This window comes from Bos grunniens, chromosome 25 (assembly GCF_055505025.1).
Source record: "Bos grunniens cultivar Pamir isolate PY7600 chromosome 25, Bosgru_T2T1.0, whole genome shotgun sequence".
Taxonomy (NCBI): domain Eukaryota; kingdom Metazoa; phylum Chordata; class Mammalia; order Artiodactyla; family Bovidae; genus Bos; species Bos grunniens.
In genome coordinates this window covers 16820535-16841898 of record NC_141189.1, presented here as the reverse complement: position 1 = coordinate 16841898, position 21364 = coordinate 16820535, and the positions used below count along the sequence as shown (strand labels likewise).

The 21364-nt window shown below is 52.6% G+C and overlaps 2 protein-coding genes across 18 annotated transcripts; one reads left to right on the top strand and one right to left on the bottom strand.

The window, feature by feature from the left end:
- The first annotated feature begins 124 nt into the window (after positions 1-124).
- On the top strand, positions 125-4098 carry TUFM (Tu translation elongation factor, mitochondrial). Its single transcript, XM_086375172.1, has 10 exons — positions 125-250; positions 354-548; positions 1290-1456; positions 1681-1785; positions 1871-2035; positions 2164-2296; positions 2380-2484; positions 2609-2760; positions 2847-2966; positions 3728-4098. The coding sequence occupies exons 1-10, from the start codon at positions 208-210 to the stop codon at positions 3899-3901; spliced, it is 1359 nt and encodes a 452-aa protein (XP_086231298.1). The 5' UTR covers positions 125-207; the 3' UTR covers positions 3902-4098.
- A 2306-nt stretch (positions 4099-6404) lies between these two features.
- Positions 6405-18583, bottom strand: ATXN2L (ataxin 2 like). Of its 17 annotated transcripts, none has more exons than XM_086375140.1 (24): positions 17652-18573; positions 16125-16161; positions 15858-15914; positions 15697-15768; positions 15176-15326; positions 14674-14798; positions 13758-13849; positions 13108-13308; positions 12126-12301; positions 11856-11966; positions 11123-11317; positions 10963-11034; positions 10658-10728; positions 10171-10466; positions 10021-10090; positions 9383-9529; positions 9186-9258; positions 8902-9092; positions 8429-8558; positions 8218-8339; positions 7859-8071; positions 7524-7713; positions 7161-7197; positions 6405-6916 (listed from the first exon to the last, which is right to left on the bottom strand). In XM_086375140.1, exons 1-23 carry the CDS (start codon positions 17951-17953, stop codon positions 7166-7168), a joined length of 3126 nt encoding a protein of 1041 aa, XP_086231266.1. In that variant the 5' UTR covers positions 17954-18573; the 3' UTR covers positions 6405-6916; positions 7161-7165. The 17 variants fall into 17 exon arrangements, 16 of the variants coding, with proteins under 16 accessions (XP_086231266.1, XP_086231267.1, XP_086231261.1 ...); XM_086375141.1 differs by having other exon boundaries at positions 6405-6893; XR_015154582.1 differs by having other exon boundaries at positions 6405-6893; positions 7161-7713.
- Positions 18584-21364: the final 2781 nt, after the last annotated feature.

The window sequence follows — 21364 nt, the reverse complement described above, 5'->3', positions numbered from 1 at the left end:
CCCTTACACCATCAGCACTTTCCTGGACGAGTTAGGTCGCGCGCCCGGAAGTTGATAGGGCCATAGAGATTGGAGGCTAGAGGGGCCCAGACGTGCCCTCTCGGCCCTAACTTCCGCCGGAAGCGACTTCCATTCTCAATTGCCCTTTTCCTGCTGCACGCGCCAGCGCCGGTGCTCGGTACACTCTACGGCGCCAGTACGACCACAATGGCGGCCGCTACCCTGCTGCGCGCGACGCCCCTTTTCAGCGGTGAGGGGGCGGGGAGGGCCATGGCAGCCCGGGTTCACGTGGGGGTCGTCGGGAGCTGCCGGGCTCAGACCCGCGCGGTGACTCCAGGCATCTGCCCCGGCAGGTCTCGGCGCCGGCCCGGCACCACTATTGCAGGGTCTTTTGCGGCCGCTGAAGGCTCAGGCACTGCCCGTCTTGTGCCGTGGCCTGGCTGTGGAGGCCAAGAAGACCTATGTGCGTGACAAGCCCCATGTGAACGTGGGTACCATCGGCCATGTAGACCATGGCAAGACCACCCTGACCGCGGCCATCACGAAAAGTAAGTGGGGTTGGGGTGGGGGGCTTCCAGCAGCGCCTGCTCTGCAGGTGGGACTTGGAGCCAGGGGGGCGGGGCCCGCGGAGCACCTGCCTAGATGTTTAGTGCGGCCCCAAGGCGCCAGGTGGCTTCCCAGGTGGCGCTAGTAATAAAGAACCCGCTTGCCAATACAGGTTATGCGTAAGAGACGCCGGTTCGATCCCTGGGGTCGAGGAGATCCCCTGGAGAAAGGAATGGCAATCTACTCCAGTATTCTTGCCTGGAGAATCCTATGGACAGAGGAGCCTGTCCATAGACTGTCCTTTTCTAAAGTGAAAAGGGCCTTGCTGAAAAGTGTGTTCCTTTCCGGGAATTCCCTTAGTTTTAGCAGGCTACAGTCCATAGGGTCGCACAGAGTTGGACACGACTGAAGTGACTTAGGGCACAAGGCGCCAGAAATTGGGCGGACAGTACACTGCAGGATGCAGAAGACATTTCCCATGAACACGAAGTTTTTGATGCATAAGTTGGGGGACCCCCCGCAGTGGCCTCCCTCCAGCCCTGGGAAGGTGCCCTGTAAGCAGAACTGTTAGCCTAGAGAAGTCACAGGGCTAGCCCTTGAGGCTCTATAACCTTTTTTTCTGACCTGAAGTTACTAGCCCCAGGAGTTGAGGGAGGGTATCTTGGAAGGTTGCTTCTCCTAGACAGTCCTTTTCTAAAGTGGAAAGGGCCTTACTGAAAAGTGTGTTCCCTTCCTTCCCTTAGTTTTAGCGGAGGGAGGTGGGGCCAAGTTTAAGAAGTACGAAGAGATTGACAACGCCCCAGAGGAGCGAGCCCGAGGTATCACAATCAATGCGGCTCATGTGGAGTATAGCACAGCCGCCCGCCACTATGCCCACACTGACTGCCCGGGTCATGCAGATTACGTTAAGGTGAGAGAGCCACTGGGGACAGGGCTTGGGAACTGCCCCCCTCAGGAAAAATGTTAGGATTGTGGGGAGGAGGTTAAGATATTTGAGATGTATGGGTTGGAGATCCTGGATCTGTGGGCCTGACCAGTCATACCAGGTGGTAAAGAAGTGTCTGTGCTTAGCTAGGTGGCTGGGGAGCGGGGGAGGTGTGGAATCGCACTACTTCCTCTCCTCTCTCTCCCCAGAATATGATCACAGGCACTGCCCCCCTCGACGGCTGCATCCTGGTGGTGGCAGCCAATGATGGCCCCATGCCCCAGACCCGAGAACACTTACTGCTAGCCAGACAGGTACTCAAGAGCCTGGGAAAGGGTGGAAGGAGGGTGGGGTGGTGGGCCATTCAGGACACCATCTGTGTGTCTTTCTTACCTGCAGATTGGCGTCGAGCATGTGGTGGTGTATGTGAACAAGGCGGACGCTGTGCAGGACTCTGAGATGGTGGAGCTGGTGGAGCTGGAGATCAGGGAACTGCTGACTGAGTTTGGCTACAAAGGGGAGGAGACTCCGATCATTGTCGGTTCTGCCCTCTGTGCCCTTGAGGTGAAGGCGGGGTCAGGCTGGGGATGGGGCTGGATGGGCACCCAGAGCTCTGCTCTGCGGGGCCTGGCTCTGGGCAAGTAACAGGAACAGAATGGAAGTTTCAGAGTCTTGTCACCTCCCGCTCATAGCAACGTGACCCTGAGCTAGGCCTGAAGTCTGTGCAGAAGCTACTGGATGCTGTGGACACATACATCCCGGTGCCCACCCGGGACCTGGAGAAGCCTTTTCTGCTGCCCGTGGAGTCAGTGTACTCGATCCCCGGTGAGGACCTGGCTCACCGCATTCCCTTCCCCTCTCTGCTGCTTCATCCGGTGTCCCTGATGCCCTGTCCTGTTCCGTCCCAGGCCGGGGCACAGTGGTGACAGGCACGCTCGAACGTGGCATTTTGAAGAAAGGAGACGAGTGTGAATTCCTGGGACACAGCAAGAATATTCGCACTGTGGTGACAGGTACAGGAGGCGGCCTTGGGACCCAGAGCCTCCAGGATGACATCTCCCCCCGCAGACCCTCCCCCGGCCCTCGTGCCTTCCCTCTGCCCCCACACCCTTCTCCCGTGTGTCTCCCCTCTCTTAGGCATTGAGATGTTCCACAAGAGCCTGGATAGGGCAGAGGCGGGCGACAACCTTGGGGCCCTGGTCCGAGGCTTGAAGCGGGAGGACCTGAGACGTGGCCTGGTCATGGCCAAGCCAGGTTCCATCCAGCCTCACCAGAAGGTGGAGGCACAGGTGAGGGCTCCAGGTGATGGTGGGCAGGCGCTGTGGAGGGCCGGTGCTTCCAGCCAGGCCCGGCTCCACCATGCTCCCTCTCACAGGTGTACATCCTCACCAAGGAAGAGGGTGGCCGCCACAAGCCTTTTGTATCCCACTTCATGCCTGTCATGTTCTCCCTGACTTGGGACATGGCCTGTCGGATCATCTTGCCTCCAGGGAAGGTATGATGTATATGGCAGCGAGGGTGACTTTTCCCTGGTAAAGAAAGCCTGGCTGATGATGCAAGGGGAGAGCTGGTGATGGAAGGGTCAGATCAGTGGATTCAGGCGGAACGAATCCTCACCCAGGGTTTCTTAGCTGTGTTAGCCCTGACCCACAGATTCCCCAGCAGAGTTCGTATAGTAGAGAGTCCCACTGTATTTTACGTAAAGGCTCAAAAGCAGTCTTGAGCCCAAGACCTGCATAACCCAAAATTTTATAAACGTTTTTTTTCTCAAGAAAAACTTTAGAGACACTAATTGCTAGTCCTTTTAAATTTTTATCTTTATAGTTTGTTTATTGGCTGCCCTGGTCTTCGTTGCACTGCACAGGCTTTCCTGTTGGGAGAGTGGGGGCCCCTCTCTAGTTGCAGTGCATGGGCTTCTCATTTCGGTGGCTTCTCCTGTTGCAGAGCACAGGCTCTAGGGCACGTGGGCTTTAGTAGTTGTGGCACAGGGGCTTAGTTGCTCTGCGGCATGTGGGATCTTGTTTCCCAGATCAGGGATTGAATCCATGTCCCCTACATTGACAGGCAGATTCCTAACCACTGGACCACCAAGGAAGTCCCATCAGTCCTTTTCTGCCTTTGCATATGCCTAACAGCTGGGACAGAAGTTTCCCCAGAAGGAATCACCCTGCTGCATTTTCCCATAACCTTTAACCTTGGTAACCAACAGGAAGTGAAGATGCCCTGAAACACGCATGGTCTGTCTCTGCCTTTCAGGAGCTGGCCATGCCTGGGGAGGACCTGAAGCTCACTCTCATCTTGCGGCAGCCAATGATCTTAGAGAAAGGCCAGCGTTTCACCCTGCGGGATGGCAACCGGACCATCGGCACCGGCCTCGTCACTGACACGCCGGCCATGACCGAGGAGGACAAGAACATCAAGTGGAGTTGAGTCTGGACCTCTGCTGGGGCTCTCTTGTGCTCAGGGCTGCACTGGCCAGCGTTCTCTCCTGCCTCTGCGGCCCTCTTTGCAGGGCAGAGGCTGTGGTCCAGCCGAATTGCAACTAGACTGATACTTCCCCTGGCCCAAGGGCCGTGTGGCCAGCCAGGTGAGGTAGGTCAATAAACCGTTCTGTGAATAGAAAGACAGCCTGTGTGTCTTGTGTCATCTGTACTCTGGGAGGGTGGGGGATATAGAAATGGAGCTGAAGCCCAGGATACATGAGCTTGGGAGTGATCCCTGAGCCATTGGAACTGAGAGTACTTCTCTGGCCTCAAGAGTTCATCTCTGGTACATGGTGGAAGAGCTCTTAAAGCACTGCTGTGGCAACGTGAGGAAGGTAGAGAAACTAAAGGACTGAAAGCTACCCTAGTGAGCTTTGTATGATTGCTTCAGTTCAGTTCAGTTGCTCAGTGGTATCTGACTGCGACCCCGTGGACTGCAGTACACCAGGCTTCCCTGTCCATCACCAGCTCCCAGAGCTTGCTCAAATTCATGTCCATCGAGTTGGTGATGCCATCCAACCTTATCCTGTCGTCCCCTTCTCCTCCTGCCTTCAGTCTTTCACAGCATCAGGGTCTTTTCCAGTTTGTCAGCCCTTCCCATCAGGTGGCCAAAATATTGGAGCTTCAGCTTCACCATCAGTCCTTCCAATGAATATTTAGGACTGATGTCCTTGAGGATTGACTGGTTTGATCTTGCTGTCCAAGGGACTCAAGAGTCTTCTCCAACACCACAGTTCAGAAGCATCAGTTCTTTGGTGCTCAGCTTTCTTTGTGGTCCAACTCTCACATCCATACATGACCACTGGAAAAACCACAGCTTTTAGACAGACCTGTGAAGTCTTTTAATATGCTGTCTAGGTTTGTCCTAGATGCTCCTTTCTTCAAGGAGCATCCCTTAATTTCGATTGCTTAGCAAAATGCTACATAAAACAGGCTAAATGTTGGATATTCCTGGAGATACTGGTCAAACGGTTATAGCTTGGGCCCAGGTCAGGTGCCTGGTCTCTTTGAGTAGGCACCAACCTATTCATGTCTACCTACCCTTATTTAAACTTGATACTGGGTATTCTATCCTGCCTCTAGACCCAGCACATAGAATATTATACTTGGTAAATAATTTGTAGGCTTGATGGGTTATCACTAAGTCCAAACAGGAGTGAGACATTATAGAATGAAAGTTTCATTTTTAATGTTAATTACTGAGATTTAAAATTAACAAGGTTTATCAAATCACATAGGGTAAAACGCTGAGATTTTGGGATGACCCCCAGTAACACAGGTGGCATTCAACAGGGATTAATGGCACCCTTTCAAACTTGTATCCTGACAAATGAATATACTCAGGACAGGCAACCTACTCACAAACAGCTCAAGAGAATGGACGCTCTTAGGCCCAGAACGAGGCAAACTTCAGATAAAGCAATTTCATGAAAAGTGCTGTCCACCAGGAAAACGTACTTGTTTTACTTCAGCGTGCAATGAGAAGCTGAGAGTTTTCAGGCAGATTCAGTCAAGGTGGAGGCTAAGTTCCTTATAGCTCATCAGATTTCTGCTCTTAGGAATAAATTATTAAGAGGGCTACCCAGGAACAGCTGCAATTACGTACGTCTCCAGCACTACAGAAACCAGGTCTCCATCTGCACTGCAAACATCTGGAGCCCACCGGAAAGCTTTCCTGCTGCTACTTCCATCAAGGCCTCCCAACCCCAGTTGGAGAGCTGTCACTTGGGACCGCACATCTGCGTCTTTAAAAAACATCTGGCTGCACCGAGTCTTAGTTGCAGCATGTGGGATCTAGTTCCCTGACCAGGGATCAAACCCGGGGCCTCCTGCATTGGGAACACAGTCTTAGCCACTGGACCACCAGGGAAGTCCCAAACCCGGCCCTTTTTAACAGCCAATTAGAGGCTACAGATGAGTCCCATTCTCTATCCTCTACTGGTAAAATATGCACTTTACAGATAAGAAGCGAATACCAGGTCCTATTAGTAAAGAATTCCCAACTCCTCCTGGAGCCTATTCTTTCTCCATCCCATACCTGGCCCCCGTCTATCTAATCCAGCCCCTGCTTCCCTCAGCCTGGCTCAACCCAGCCCTCCGCCACTTTCACCAGCAGCTTCATCCTATAGCTCACCCACAACCAGGACCTCTCAGCTGTGCACCACTCCGCCCTTATTTCAGGTGGCCCAAAACACAACTGTACTTTTTAGTGCAAAGAGATGTAATTCACAAAGTACTTTCCTTAGAAATGAAAACCTCAAGTCACACCTCACGATGAGGCCAGTTTTGAGGTGAGAAAACAGCCTTTGAGACAATGGTGGGCCTGCACGGCAGAGCCAGAAAGGGCATCTCTAGATACTCTGGGCGGGCACCTACAGTGCCCCCACCTTAGAAATCTCGTAAAACCAACCGCTACCGTCTTCCTATTCAAACAGAAAACTACAGGCTGGTTAAGTTAGTTTAAAATTTTATTTTTTTTAATTTTTTTAAATATTTTTATGTAATAAAAAGTAAAAGTCCTTGTCCAACCATCCTTGCGGGGCGTGTCTGTTTCTCTTACGCAGGTGACTCAAGTTAATGGGGAAGAAAGAACAGGGGGCCCAAGGTTATAAATAATAGAAAATAAAAGATCTTCCGTCTCCAGCGGGGAGGGGGGGATAGATGAGGACGGGAGGGCAAGATGGGGTGGGGATGGGCAGGGGCAGAGCAGGAACCCCCCCCACCCCCGCTGGACCCTGGCCCTGCCCACTTTGAGGCCCTTCCCATTCAAGGTGCTTGGCAGGAATTCCCCAGCTCCCCCGGGGCGGGGACAGGGGGTGGGGGGCTGGGACTGGTCCGAGCTGCTGGGGGAAGAGACATAGATCACTCTTCCCTCCACTCATGGAGGTCTCAGGTCGCGGCCAGGACAATCTTCAGTTCCCCGGGGGGTGGAAGGGGAGCTGCTGGGAGGGATGAGATTGAACTGGTTGGAGGGGAAAGAGAAGAGAGCAGGAGCATTAGAACCCAAGCAGCTGTCCCTTCATCCAATGCCGTCCAGTGTGGGGTGTGGGGGGGAGTGTTGGTAGGAGCGGCCGCCTCGAGGTGTCTCATGGGGCTGTCAGAAGCACAGATCAATCGCCGTTTCCCCGTGAGCCAGAGCCCTTCCTCACGTGCCCAGCTCAGCCCCCCACACCCCAGCCTGGCCCTGTCTACTGCGCTGACCTTACCTCGGCTAAGTCAGGAGACAGTCGGGGTCACTGAGAGCTGGGGAGGCAGTGGGGAGGGGGGCTGCTGGATCACAACTGAGCGAGGACGGAGGGAAGCAAAGGACAGAGCCAGGAGCAAGCCCCTGGCGGCGGCGACTGTGGCTTCTGCCCACCCTACATACTTCACAGACAGGTGCAGGTCGGCAGGCGCCCTGTGGGACAGCCCTGCCTCCAAGACCCCTCACTCCCCGCCCAGAACCCGTGCATCCTGCCCCACCTGCAGCCCATCAGCTCTTCCATGCCAAATACCCCCAGCTAACGAGAACTCACGAATCCTGTCATCGGCTCCTCCTGGAAATCCAGGCGCCTGGCCAGGCTGCTCACCTTGGGGGTGTCCGATGTAGGGATAGGGTGAGGGTGTGGAAGCTGAGAGTGCAGGCACCCCACTCTGGGGCACCGCGCCTTGGGGGGGGCCCCCATGGCTCTGGGGTGGGTGCAGCAGCATCACCTGGGGCGGGTGGGGAGCCCCAGGGTGCGGGGGCGGGGCTGCTGTGATTCCAGTTTGGACATGGGCCTGTGGAGAACAGAAAAGGGGCTGCGAGCACCATGGCAGCTTCACAAGGTCGGAGAACCCCAGGCAGCGGCACAGAGGGAACAGGCGCACCGCTGATTCCAGGAGGGGCACCCCACGGCTCAGGGCAGGTGGCGTGGGCTCTTACCTGGGTAACATGGGCCATGTTGGTGAAGCCGTGGGGCAGCTGCTGGTGGGCATGGATGGCATATACAGCGGCTGGTTGGGGGAAGCTGCTCTGAGGGGACTGGGCAGAAGGTCCCGGTGGCAGAGAAGGCGGCGTGCCTGTCAGGGCCCCTGGGTGGTACAGGTTCTGCTGCGGCTGTCCACTGCCCAGGTGTGGGGCCTGCCCCGCCTGGTGCTGTCATCAGGGCAAGGTGACCAGTGAGTGCCACTTCCGGTACCACCTCTGACCCCCAGGTTCTCCCCACTAGGGAATGACCCCAAGTCCTAGTCCTTTCAGCCACCCATCCCTGCTCCACCACGTGGACGCCCCACAGCAGGCACCTGGACAGGACTGGGGGCCGCATGCTGGGACGGCGGCTGGCTCCCAGTAGGCGTGGTGGCCGGCTGCGGCTGGTGGGCATGGAGCTGCGTGGCATGGTGCGGATAGGACTGGTGAACGGTGGCTACAGCAGGAAAGGGAAGACAATCAGTGACAGGCACCCCGGAGGGGCTGAGCAGCATGGCCCGGGTTGGGGGACAGGACAGAACTCACCATAAAGGGCCTGGGGGGTGGGCTGCTCTGCAGAAGGGTACTGAGGGGTGGAGGATGACACGATGGCCTGGGGATGGCTCCCCGACGTCAGCATGCGTGCGTTGCTTTGAAGCATGGGGGCAAATACCGGCTGGAGGAGGAGAGAAGCGGTTGGCCCAGCAGAGGGCCTGGGAGAGTACCCTGCTGCCAGACAACCCAGACACAGTACTACTCTGCTCTCATCATGGTCACCTTACTTCACATTCACAATAACCTTATCAAGTAGATGCTATACTTTACAGAAGGAAAAAACAAAGGCCCCAGAATCCACTGCCTCCCTGGGGTCCTACTACAGCCAAGACAGAAGCCCAAGTTGGACCCCACCACCCAGAACTCCTGCTGGCTTCTCCTGTCAGCTCCTAAGTATGGGAGGTGGAGGAGGCTTGCTAAGATGCCAGGACTCTGTACCCCACCTTCCTCCCTGCCTCAGTCACCTGCGAGGGGTAGTGGGCCATGGGCTGCATCATGGCGGGCTGGCCTGGGAACTGCTGTGGGTTGTAGGGGATGTAGGAAGAGTAAGGGGTGGCGGCCACCAGAGGTGGACCGGCAGCGGCGGCGGCAGCCTGCATCATGGGAGGGGCGGAGGCTGGCTGGTGTTGGTCCGAGCGCTGGGGGGGCAGGGAGCCTGCGGGTGGGGGGAAGACGGTGCAGAGCTCAAGCTCCATCTGCCAGCAGGCAGCGGATGGCGCCGCGTGGGGCCCCTCCTGACCCTGCTCACCTTTGGCGCCCCGGTACTTGCCCTGCTGTCCAGGCACTGAGTTGGACACAGGATAAGGATACATCTGCGGTGCCTGGGGACCAGAACACAGGCGAGGCTGAACAACCCGCTCGTAAACGCCCACGACAGGCGGGCCTTGGTCCCCCAGTCAGCCCAGTCATACCTCTTACCCTGGGCCCACCCGTCTCTTCTCTTACCTGAACAGCTGGTCCCATGTGGATCTGAGGTATGTAGGAAATGTACTGGGGGCTATAGAGCCCACTCTGGCCTGCTGTCAGCACCGGGATGGAGGGAGTTGAATGAGTCCGGGGCCCAGGAGAAGTCGGAGTACTGGTGGATTTATTCTGTAAGAGGCAAATGAGGACATGTACAAGATACCTTAATGACTTCTCTATACCACCCTCCTCTGCCAGTCGAGGGCATCCAGAGTGCTGTGCACCAAGCATTTCCTACACTTTATCTTGGTTAAACCTCACATCAACCCCCAGGAGATGAGCAATCTTAAATTACAGGCAAGGAAACTGAGGCAGAGAGGTTAAGTGGTTCATCCAAGATCACAGAGCTTGCAAGAGGTTCAAGCGCAGTCAGTGGGCCCAAATGAAGCCCATGCTCCTAACTGCCAAACTCTGACTCCCCCCGAACCAAACGCCAAGTCCCAGTGAGGAACCCATAATTATCTGTCAGATACTTCACGATACCCGGCCAGCCACTGCTAAGACCTGCTTCCACAACTGCTGCGGTCCTAATATACTTGCATAACTGCTCCTCACTCCCCCCACACCCAGCTCCCACTCCTCATGGAAACCCCAGCCCACATTCCCCTGTCCCATCTCACCACAGACAGCAGGGGCTTAGTGGGATTGAACTCCTTGGCATTGGGGTTCAATGTTGACTTCTTTACTTGTCTAAGAGAGAAAAATGGAGTAAATTCTCACGGCCTGCCTCTTGTCACCAGACACCCGCCCCAGCTCCCCACCCCACTCACTCAGCAACTGGGCCCTCATCCTTGTCATCTCCCTTGATGAGGCCCACTGGGGGGCTGCCAGTTTGGCTTGGGCAAGGTGCCGGAGGCTGCTCCGGCCCCTCGGCACCCCCTGCTGCTGGCAGGGGCGGTTTGTCCTCCTTGTCCGATACTGATTCGGCCTTCGAGGAAACAGGAGACCCCAGGGGCTCTGAAGCCAAAAGACCATCCACCTCCTTCTCCTTCCCTTTGGCCTCCTCTTTCAGGATCCGTGGAGGAAAAGGATCCAAGCTGGTCTCAGGGGAGCTACTGGGCTGAAGCTACAAGGACAGAAACATACAACATAGAGAGTACTCTGCTATCTCAATTCCAGACTCACCTTCCTTCCTTCATCTTTGCGTGCTCTAATCTCTAAATGCCACACAGTGCCTATTCCATAAACCTCTCCCCCGACCCCCCAACCTGCATCTCCTTCGTGTTAACATCCTAATCATTCCCACATTTCACTCACCTTAAACTGGGCCCCAAACTTTCTCAGTTCTTCCAGCTGAAAACGCTTCTGTTCATTCTGAAGGCCAGGGACTATGAGAAAGAGAAAAAAAGGAGGAAACACACTTTTCTTTTCTTGAAGGTGGCTACACAGCAACCCAAAGAACAAAAAAACCAAGGGAAAAAGCTGAGCTTGTTAGAACCTTTAAGTTAGGATCAAAGGGCTGATCCACCGTCATCTGTTTCCGAATCGCAACACTTCCCTAACTGAAATGCTCCCTAATCAAAAGGGCACGAGACGCTGGCAGGAAAGACAACAATGCTCACCTTTCGCTGCAATCCGGGACAACTCCTGGGACTCCAGCGTCCTTCCAGGTTCCTTGGCCGGGAGTTCTTTTACTGAGCAAGAAAGAACAGACACATGAAGGCCCTTCTGTCCAGAAGCACACTTCCCACTGTCCGCAGTCCCCCACCAGGTGGCTCTTACCATCTGTGGGGGCCAGTGAGATCTTTGGAGAAGCTGGGGAAACGGAGCCTACTCCAGGATCCCCAACTGCTGATGTCACTGGGATGGAAGCTGAAGAGGTTGGTACTGCTGAGCCCATGGGAGGCTCAGGACAGGAAGCTGAGATTGGGGCGGGGGCAGCTGATTTGGGAGAGCGCGGCGGGTACATCCGGCCCACTGGAACAAAAGGGAGAGTGATTTGTGTTGGTCACTGCTGGACATTGAGCAGTGAGTACTAGGGACTCACCAGAAACACCAAGGAAAGTTTATCTACAAGGTTACAAACTAAATGTTTAGAAGTGCAAGGCAGGTAAGGTAAGCAGATAAAATGGCCTCATGGGTACCATGAAAGACTGGAATGCTCCAAAGGGCAGTCATGACTCAGTTCCAGCCAACCAGAACTATACAGCAAGACAGGTTCTGTGTTGGCAGAACTTTCTGTATTTCAAAAGATATTAAAACATTTTCTATGATTTCTCCTCCCTTAAAATTAGTTGCTAACTAATTTAAACAGAAGGCACCTGCCAGCCAGACACAATGCATCGATTGCCATGCTGGAATTTCTCCCTGAGGGAAACTGAAAAATTCTTTCCTAAAAAGCATAAATCCTAACCTCCAAAACACCTTTATCTTGGAACTCTCCCAGCCCAGCATTCTAACAACTGACTATTTACACCCCTAACCATTTCTTCATGTAACACTGCTGGAATCTTACCTGCAGGAGGAGGTGGAACAGAGGCTTCTCCAGAAGGCCTGCTGCTGGGGGAAGACAGAGTCTTGGCACCTCTCAGAGGTCGCTGGGCCTTAGGGGACATGCGGGAAGGGCCTATTTTTTTTTTTTTTTAAAAGATGGGGAAAAAAGAGGCAGAGTTCCTGCTATTACATGACTATCAATGCAACTTCCATCCAACCCACCTAAATCCTTTTCCTTGCCACCTACCACCATCCCCTTTCCCGCCACCATCAAGTCGGCTTCTTAACTCACCTCCATTGATACCGCGTGCCTCAGAACCTGGGCCAGGGCTGCTATTGTCAAGATGGTGAGGGCCACGAGGCGGCAAAGAGCTAAGGCCAGGCCGGCCGCCCCGAGAACTACTGCAGCGAACGCCTCCCCGGGGACCTTCCCGAACTCGCTGGGGTAGAGGGATATACTTTCCCTCCCTGGGGGAGAGAGTTCAAGTAACATCAAGTAGCCACAAAACACACATTTCCCAAGAATGAAACCCTCCTTATAAAGTCCACCTCCTGCCTCAATGCACACACACAAATATGCCTGACTTCAGCTTTCTGCACTATTTCCCTTGAGAAACTGTCCTGTGGTTCCAGGATTATGACCCTACATTGCAGCTACCCCTGACCAGACCAAAGCAGCCAGTGCTCCATAATCCTACCCTCCTCCTGACCTACAAAACAGGTAGTATCACACTGTGGATTAAGGTACAATACACTTCGGTTTCATTTTCATGAAAGGAGAAGTTAAGACACACGTAGGCATGAAACGCAGAAAAAAAAAAAAATATATGGGGAATTCCCTAGGGGTAGGACTCTGGACTTTCAATGCTGAGGGTCTAGGTTCCTGGTTGGGGCACTAAAATCCTACAAATTGCAGAGTGCAGCAGAAAGCAAGAAAAGGAAAAGGAAAAAAAAAAAGTATCAAAAATCTGGGCGGGGGGTGGGGGTGGGGAACCTGTCTTAATCCCTAATCTTTAGCCTTGTTACTTCAGACAAATTAATAGTTCTAGGCTTCAGTGTCCTAAACCCGCAAATTCGGAATAACTACGTATTAACCTATATGATTGTGAGGCTTCAACAAGAGTATTTAACAAGCCCTTGGCCCTAACCTAAACCAAAAAATTGGGAGTAACTACATATTAACCTATGCCATTGTGAGGCTTCAACAAAAGTATACAGCAAACTCCGGGTGCAAACACTGAGCCCCACCAGGACCAGCCGCCCCCAGCAATCACCTGGCTGCCAAGCTGGGGCTCTCACGCCCTGAGCCCTGTCGCTGAACTGCACTGTGCTTCTCCTCCTCCGTGCGCCCATCATCATTCTCCATGGCGATCCGCAGGCGGTACTGGGGGCTCGATTCAATCTCTCGGGCCAACTGGGCAGCACGCAGCTCCCGCTGACGGAATTCTTCTGAATTGTCCTTCTCTAAGGGCACCCTGTGAGGACCGTCACCACCCCAGGGCCACGGGACAAGAGGGAAGAAAAAGAAAGACATTTCTATCAGTCCTATCACTAGCTCAGACATGTCGGTGTTTAAACCCTCAACAACTCAGCATACACTGATCTGGCATGTAGCAGGGTCCTAGGCAGAGCAGCAAGGCATCTCTGAATCTGAGGGACACTGAGACACACATATAAATTTGTTAAGATTTTACAGGAAAAGTATGCACTAAAAAAGCAGTTAATTCTACCCACAGAATCAAGACTATGAGAAAGAGAAAAACCTTTGCATGAGGAGTTCACAAGGCAGATCAGGAGTGGGGAGACGGCAACCCAGACACCCAGAAAAACATGTACAAAAGCTATGGTCCACCTAGAGACCTCCCTTCTGTTGATGGCCCCATACCTCAAACTGCACCATGGGGAACTACCAAAAGACACTCACGTGTAAGAAGAGAGACTGCTGTCATAGGTGGTCTTTACACCATAGTTCTCCTCATTGAACTTGAACATTTCGTTGGGGTCCCATCCATTAGACTAGATAAAGAGGGAGAATGTTTCAAAGATCAGCAAGGAAAGCAATAATAACCAATCTTTTTCTTCCCTCAGGTTGAAAGATTAAAAATCTGACCAAACCAAGAGTGGGAAAAAAAGGAACAGGGCTGATGGGACGGTCATCTACTGACTGCAGTACAAACTGGCAGTTTCCAAGACATAGAAGTCTTTAGGACCTGACATCCATTTCCAGATTTATATCCCAGAGAAATTCTGACCTAAGTGCATGAGGATACACATTCTAAAAATTCAGTGAGATACTATTTTTAGTACCAAAATAATGGCCCAGAAACACCAATAAGAAAAGGGATAAATACAATATACTATGCATACACCCAAGTATATACATACAAATAGCTCAAAGCATTTAGTTAAAAGCAATGACTAGGATCTATATACCAAAATGAAACATCCAAAAATAGGTAGGAAAAGCAAATTTTAAACAAACTAATACAGTGAAGTAACAATTCACTGACAAATTTTAAATCAAGATAGTTGTTCGGAGGAAGAGAAATGGGCCTATACAACATGCAATCTCATCTATATCTTTTTTTTCCCCAGGCTGGAAAAAAACTGATTTGAAGCAAATTTTAACAGTTATCAGTTACTGATGGTAGAAAAATGAGTATTTGTTTGAGTATGTTCTACATCTTTCCATTGGACTCTGACCACCATCAACAGCCAATAGTAAAAGATTTCCCCCCTGCCCACCCCAGCAATTCTTGGGTCCAAGAATGATGTCACGGCTAACACCCACACTTGGGCAGCAGCTCCCCTGCTCTAGGGCTCTGCAGAAGGGACTGTACCATGTCAGACTCCAGGTCGTAGTCATCACTGTTGCTATCACCGCCCTCCCAGCGCTGAAGCACCTTCTCTTTGTGCTCCCCATTCACCTTCGAGTTCATGGCAATGGCCGAGTCAGTGAACTTATCTGTGAGGGTAAATTGAAGATCAGGGGTCAGGTGGTATTTCATAGCCTTCTTTCCAACACCCTTCCCACCACAGAAGCAAAGGCAAGCTTTTGTGTGTCAGAGTTTGGGGGTGCAGGGCAGCATAAAAAGACTTGTTCCAAGAGTTCAAAAGAAGCAAGGAGTTGAATACAAAGCAGGGAAAGTATGAACCACAACACAGGCTGGAATTCACCCCACTGTATCTTAGACATTAACACATGTTCTCAAGGAAAAACTTCCAGTCATCCTCCTCAGAAATAAGGTGATAAACAACAGGAAGGAAGAGAATCAGAACATCATATTCTCTGCCTTCTACTCAAGAACCAGGTCTGACACAACAGCCTGCACCAATAAATACCTTTAGTAGCATAATTGAAGTCGACATTTCGGAAGTGGACAAGCATGACATCACTTGGCTTAAACACCATGGTGTCCACTATGTCTTCCCGACGAGGGCCACCCGCTGGCTCCGATACCTTCCGGTGCACAGCGTCCACTGCCAGTTCAAACTATAAAAGTTCCATTTCCCAGCAACCAAGGGTCAGTATTAAGAAACGTGAAGACAAAAATATGACTTTTAATTTTACCCTTTTTAAACTTTCCCCAACACCACATTCTCAAGTGCACTGTCTTAATAACATCACCCACGGGATTTAGTCAAAGCCCCAAACTTAAAACATCACATCAAAATACCCAGCCCTCACATTTCAAACCCACGTCTTTAACTGCATGCAGCACTATTCTGACACAGGCCTACAAAAATGAGGCTAGCCATCATGTTGTCCAAAACCACTCAACTTTGTATCTTCAATGAACCTATTTCATTCTCTTCTTTCTCCCATGAAACTCCAAAAAGAAAGCTAATTTGAGTACACTAACCTTTGAGCTCAGCGTCTTGAAGATACCCTCATAGGTGGTACCGTTCTTCACCTTTACATCACAAGTGGAACCCTGAAAGAGCAGGGGAAAGAAAACAGAAGAGTACCTCTAGCAAACCGATGCGTTACATCCCTCAAGCTAGCAGCAAGGGGCCCACTTACCACAACAGCGGTAAGGAAATGCAGCATTCTGGAATTGTTGTAGACACCCTCAAACACCTGTCAGTAACACAGGAGAGAGACAAAAATAAAGAAACAGCCAGTCAACACCTTACCCTCCTTCACAATGTCCACACTCCACTCATAACCACCTCGAACATACGGGATCCTTGCCCTTCGGAACACATCTATTTCTGCACCTAGTCTGCCCTCTATTCCCATATATGTATCTTTTAAGTATCCGTGCCTTAGGGGAGAAAAGGCACTCACCGGTGACTGTGGAGGTCCCTTTCCTGTGCTTTGTCCCCTATAAGAGAAGGAAACAAGAAGCTAGTTATTTAAGTACGGTCAAGCCCTTTTATTCAATTGCTTTCAAAGGACTCTATGCCAAGACCACACACTATGTGACGATGACGACTTAGGCTACAAATCATTAACCAACAGATTTTCAGATTCTCACTTCACAGAGGAAGAAAAGCACTAAAAGCCATCTCCTCCAAATACCAGTAAAATAGGCTCAACCATCAACGTCTGTCAACTGCTTTAAAAGCCAATTCAACACAACGTTTCTGCAAGAGGGCCAGGGCTGCAGGCTTCCAAATGACGAACGTTACGGTTTTCGACAATAACCCCAGCCAGATTTAACAGTGGGAGCTCAGAGAACGCAAATTTTGAACTACCTAGGTTCAGGTAAATTACCTCCCAAACAGGAAAGACCATCATTTCCCGCAGCCTTACGCCCCAAACTAGGAGTGAAGGTACTCCCTCTACAATCTACCCTTCTGGACCTCTTTACTCATTCAGCCTGTTACCCACTCTGGGAGGGGTCACCTATCACCCAGTAACCCTGCTTCTCGCTGGCTGATGTAACCGGCGGTTGAAGAGGGCGATCAGGGGGCCGCTGGCAGGGCTGGGGGACAGCGCAGCCGCAAAAGCTATCCACCCAGAGGCCTCGCCCGGTCTGCGCTTGCGCACTAAAGCCCACGGGCCTCTTCAAAATCGCCCTCCCTCCCGCGATCAGAACCCACTGCGCCTGCGTGTACCTCCACTCTCAATTCCATAAACCCACAAACAGAAGAAACCGAGTCGGGTGTGCACCACTCATCCAAGAACACCAGGCGAACCCGTCCACGAACACTCCCAGCCGCTGCCCTATATGTTACCCGAGGCTGGAGAATGGCCGGGTCATAAGACACAGCATCCGCGCGCACGTACGGGAAGAGCGCGCGCGCTGGAGGTTCCCAGCCCGCAGTCCTCTCAGTCCCTCCTTCCGTCCCCCCGCCCACCCTGCTCCCCTCCTACTGGCCAGACTGGGACGGGGAGGTAGCAACTCGCTACCAAGTCCCTCCCTCCCCATTGGCCAAACTGTGAGCCGCGCGCCCCTCTCCATTGGCTACGGCCAGGGACCCCTTCCCGCAGCTGACTCCCCATTGGCTGAAGACGGGAACCGCGAGACCCTTCGTGGTAATGGAGCCGGGGACCCCGATCACCTCTTCACCCCCCCCCCAACTCCCCGTTCCGACGCCGCCGGCGGGATGCGCCCTGCTTGCCCTTAAGGCCCAAGCTCCCGAGCCCTGACTACGCTCGCAGAACTGAGCACTGCCCCTGAATACCCCGGTGGCCACCAGGGACCCTCTTCCTCCGACCAGTTAGGACCTGAGGGCCCACCCCCAGCTTCACGGGGCTTTCCCACTCCCCCTGGTGCCCCTCAAAGGTGGCCAGGCTAGAAGTCTGCCTGGCGCGGTGTACACGTCTCGGCCACCTCGGCTCTAGCGCCCGGAAACCCACCATCCTCACCTGGCGCTGCCGATGGCCGCTGCCGATGGCCTCTCCTGATGTTGCTGCTGCGGTGCCGGCGGTTGAGGCGCCAAGATACCCTCGGCTCCCCGGCGGAGCCCGCTCCCGGCAGCGGCTGCAGGCCCCAGGCAGGGGGAGGCGGCCGCAGGAGGTCCTGGGGGAGCCGAGGTGGAGGCCAGGGACCCCGGGAGACCGCCGTTGGGCGGGCTGGTGCCCCCGGGAGGGCGACGGGCCACGGCCTGTTGCGTGGGGGGCGGCTGCTGGGGCTGGGAGGTCTGTTGTGGCGGCTGAGGCTTCAACATGATGGCAGCGTCCGGAAGGGGAATTAGGGGGAAGGGAGGGAGAGAGGAGGCCGGGGCTGGGCCCCCGCCGGAGAGCGCGGGAAGCGAAGGGGACTGGGAAGCTGGGGACCCGCCGTTGGCGGGCGGGGGCAAGCCCCGCGGTGTCGGGGGTGGATAGAGAAGACCGCGGCGCGAGGAAGCACCGCGAGGCGGAAGGGGAGGGGGTCTCGCGGGCCGGAGGAAAGCGAGAGGGCGCGAGCCGGCTTGGCGCGCGTGCGCGTCGCCGGGGAAAGGGGAGGGGGAGGAGTGCGCGGGCGGGAGCTCCCGAAGGGGGAGGGGAGGGGCGGGGAGGAGGGAGCGGCGGCCCGAGATGTCCGCGCGCACCGGGGCGGTTAGCTGCGGGCGGGAGAAGAAAGAATAAAGAAAGGTGAATCTCGCGCCCCTCGCCTTTGGAGTGGGGAAAGAGCAGCGCGGGGCGCTTGCGTGCGCCAAGGACTTAGGGTCTCTAGGTCTCAGGCAGCCTTGAAGACTGCCTGCCGCTGTCGCTCCACAATGAGCGTGTGAAACGCTGGGGGTGGAGCCGAAGAAGCAGAGGAAGGAAGAGCCGGCCGCCCCGCCTACGCCGGCGGCGTAGCGTCGGGATACCTCCGCAGTAGTGTGAGAAGTCACGACGTAGCGTGCAGTTCTTCCGCCATTTGAGGCTCATGGGCGGAGTCTTGAGTACAAAAAAAGTCCCGGCACAAGAACGGATACTTATTTTAGGCTTGTGGTAGGTTTCATGGGGACTTTATCTGCTTTCCATAAAAGGTTGATAGGCATTAATGTTACCAGTTTGAGCATGCTGATCTTTGGAGATAACTCTATACCTAATTCTAAATTATTTCAGTGATTTTCAAACTAATGGTTTCTCCATGCCCTAGAATGAACCCTTAAAGTAGAAGTGGCAAGTCAAAGTGCAGTCGCTCAGTTGTGTCCGACTCTGCGACCCCATGGACTGACTGTAGCCCACCAGGCTCCTCTGTCCATGGAATTCTCCCTGCAAGAATATTGGAGTGAGTAGCCTATCCCTTCTCTAGGTAGTCTCTCCCAGAGACATTGCAGGCAGATTCTTTACCATTTGAGCCACCAGGGAAGCCCAGAATGAATCTTAAACTGTAGTAACAAAGAGGGTGAAGACCAAAGTTCCTAGGGTCTAGTTAAAAATCTTCCACCCTACTCTACAATGAAAACAGCTTTCAGTCATTCAAATTAGTTGGGCATTTAGGACATGGGACTTCCCTGGTGGCTCAGACAATAAAGAATTTGTCAACAATTCAGGAGACCCGGGTTTGATCCCTGGGTCAGGAAGATCCGCTGGAGAAGGGAATGGCAACCCACTCCAGTCTTCTTGCCTGGAGAATTCCATGGACAGAGGAGCCTGACAGGCTGCAATCCATGGAGTCACAAAAAGTCGGACACAGCTGAGCAACTACACTCTTTAGGACATTAGACTAGGTGCCTTGGATATAACTGTTAATAATTAAACCACTTCCTACCCTCAAGGAGTTTAAACTAGCAGTGGATTCAGACAGATGGGATCTATTAGGTGAAGCACAGGCCCCTAAGAGTAGGTAAGAGTGACACCTACTTCAATGTTGGGTGATGGATTTCTAGGCAAGGGGAATAGGACACGACAAGGTAAAAAAACTTCAGCATGTCTGTAGCATAAAATAAGAGGAAGGAAGTTTTAAAAATAGAAACTGAAAAGATAGGTAACCTGAGACCAGTGGGGAGCCTTTTTCAGAAAATGAAGAGGACAGATTTGCATTTTTAAAGGATTGCTCTTTGCAAGGTGGAGAATGCAGTGCAGGAGTGATAGGTCTTAGTCCAGGTGAAACTTTGAATATCTCAGTCTCTCTTCCCTCCAGGTGTTACCATTGGAACTCTTCCATCTCTCAACTCTCCCCTGAACATGCACATACTTAGCTAAAAGTCTGTCTTACTCTGAGAAGTGCTCCTTCACCCAGCCTCACTCCTAGTTTTGAGAGTTTGGGGTTCCCCAAACTGCTGTTTGGCCAGCAGTTTCCCCCCACTTTATTCTGTGAGCTCCTTCCATTCTGTCTTACTGCTGGTGTGTGTGCTTAGTCGCTCAGTCGTGTCCGACTCTTCACGACCCCATGGACTGTAGCCTGCCAGGGTCCTCTCCCCTGGGGAATCTCCAGGCAAGAATACTGGAGTGGGTTGCCATGCCCTCCAGGGGACCTTCGCAATCCAGGGATCAAACCCAGGTCTCCCGAGTTGCAGGTGGATTCTTTACCGTCTGAGCCAGCAGGGAAGCTGGTATCTGCTCCCTAATGGTTGAGATCTTACTCTTACTCACTGCTCCTTCTGTGGTACCTGGCATAATGCAGGCAGTCTGTTAAATACCTGTGAAGTGAATGGATTCAAGTGTTATTTTGAAGACCATGTCTCCTGAGTGTCTGAATAACTGTCCAGCTTTTCCTGGCATTAACTGTACCACGTGGTGCCAGGCCACCTCTTCAGCAGCATTATGGGCGCTCCCGTCTCCCCACTCACATACTGCTCCCACACTCTTATGTTTCAGCCCATTAAACTCTAATTTCTGCAACCTGCCTTGCCCTTATTCAACTCTGCCTTTGAAAGTGCTGTTTATTCACCTAGTTCTCATTATTCAAGCTCAGGTGTTAGTCCTTTTGAACAACTTGTTATTGACTCCCTCCTCTAAGTTCCCAGAGCACTGTGATGGTTGCTGCTGCTGTTGTTTGTTTGTATGATTTCGCTTTCTATTGGAGCCTGAGATCATTAAGGTAAGGGGCGATATTTTACTCATTTCTCTCTCCTTCCTGTCTAGCTCAGTGGCTGGCACAGTCATTCAATAAATTGATAAATGAATGAAATATTGTCATCTTACATACAATTTAGAAATGATAGGGACTTCCGTGGTGGTTCAGTGGCTAAGAGTCTGGGCTCCCAATGCAGGGGGCCCAGGTTCGATCCTTGGTCAGGGAACTAGATCTCACATGCCACAACTAAATGTCCCAAGTGCCTCAGCTAAGACCTGGTACAGCCAAATGAATAGGTACTTTTTAAAAAGAAAAATGGTATCACTATGATTTGCTCTGGAGTGATTCCCAGGATTTAAGTGAAGAAAGTGTAAAGAGTGCTTCCTTGTATGCAAGAAGAAGGGGAAATAAAACAGAAATGTATCCACAAATTCTTGCAAGGAAGAACAACAAGAGTAAACCAAAAACTAATAAAATCGGGCACCCTTGAGGGGTAGGGAAAAATAACGGTTCCTTGGTTGTTGGGTTATGTCCCTCTTGTTGAGGGGAAACAACAGAACCCTGAATGGGGAGAGGGAGACACTTCTTTGAGCCTTTTCATATAGTTTTGGCTTTTCAAGTAATGTTAATGGTCAACATACTCAATTAA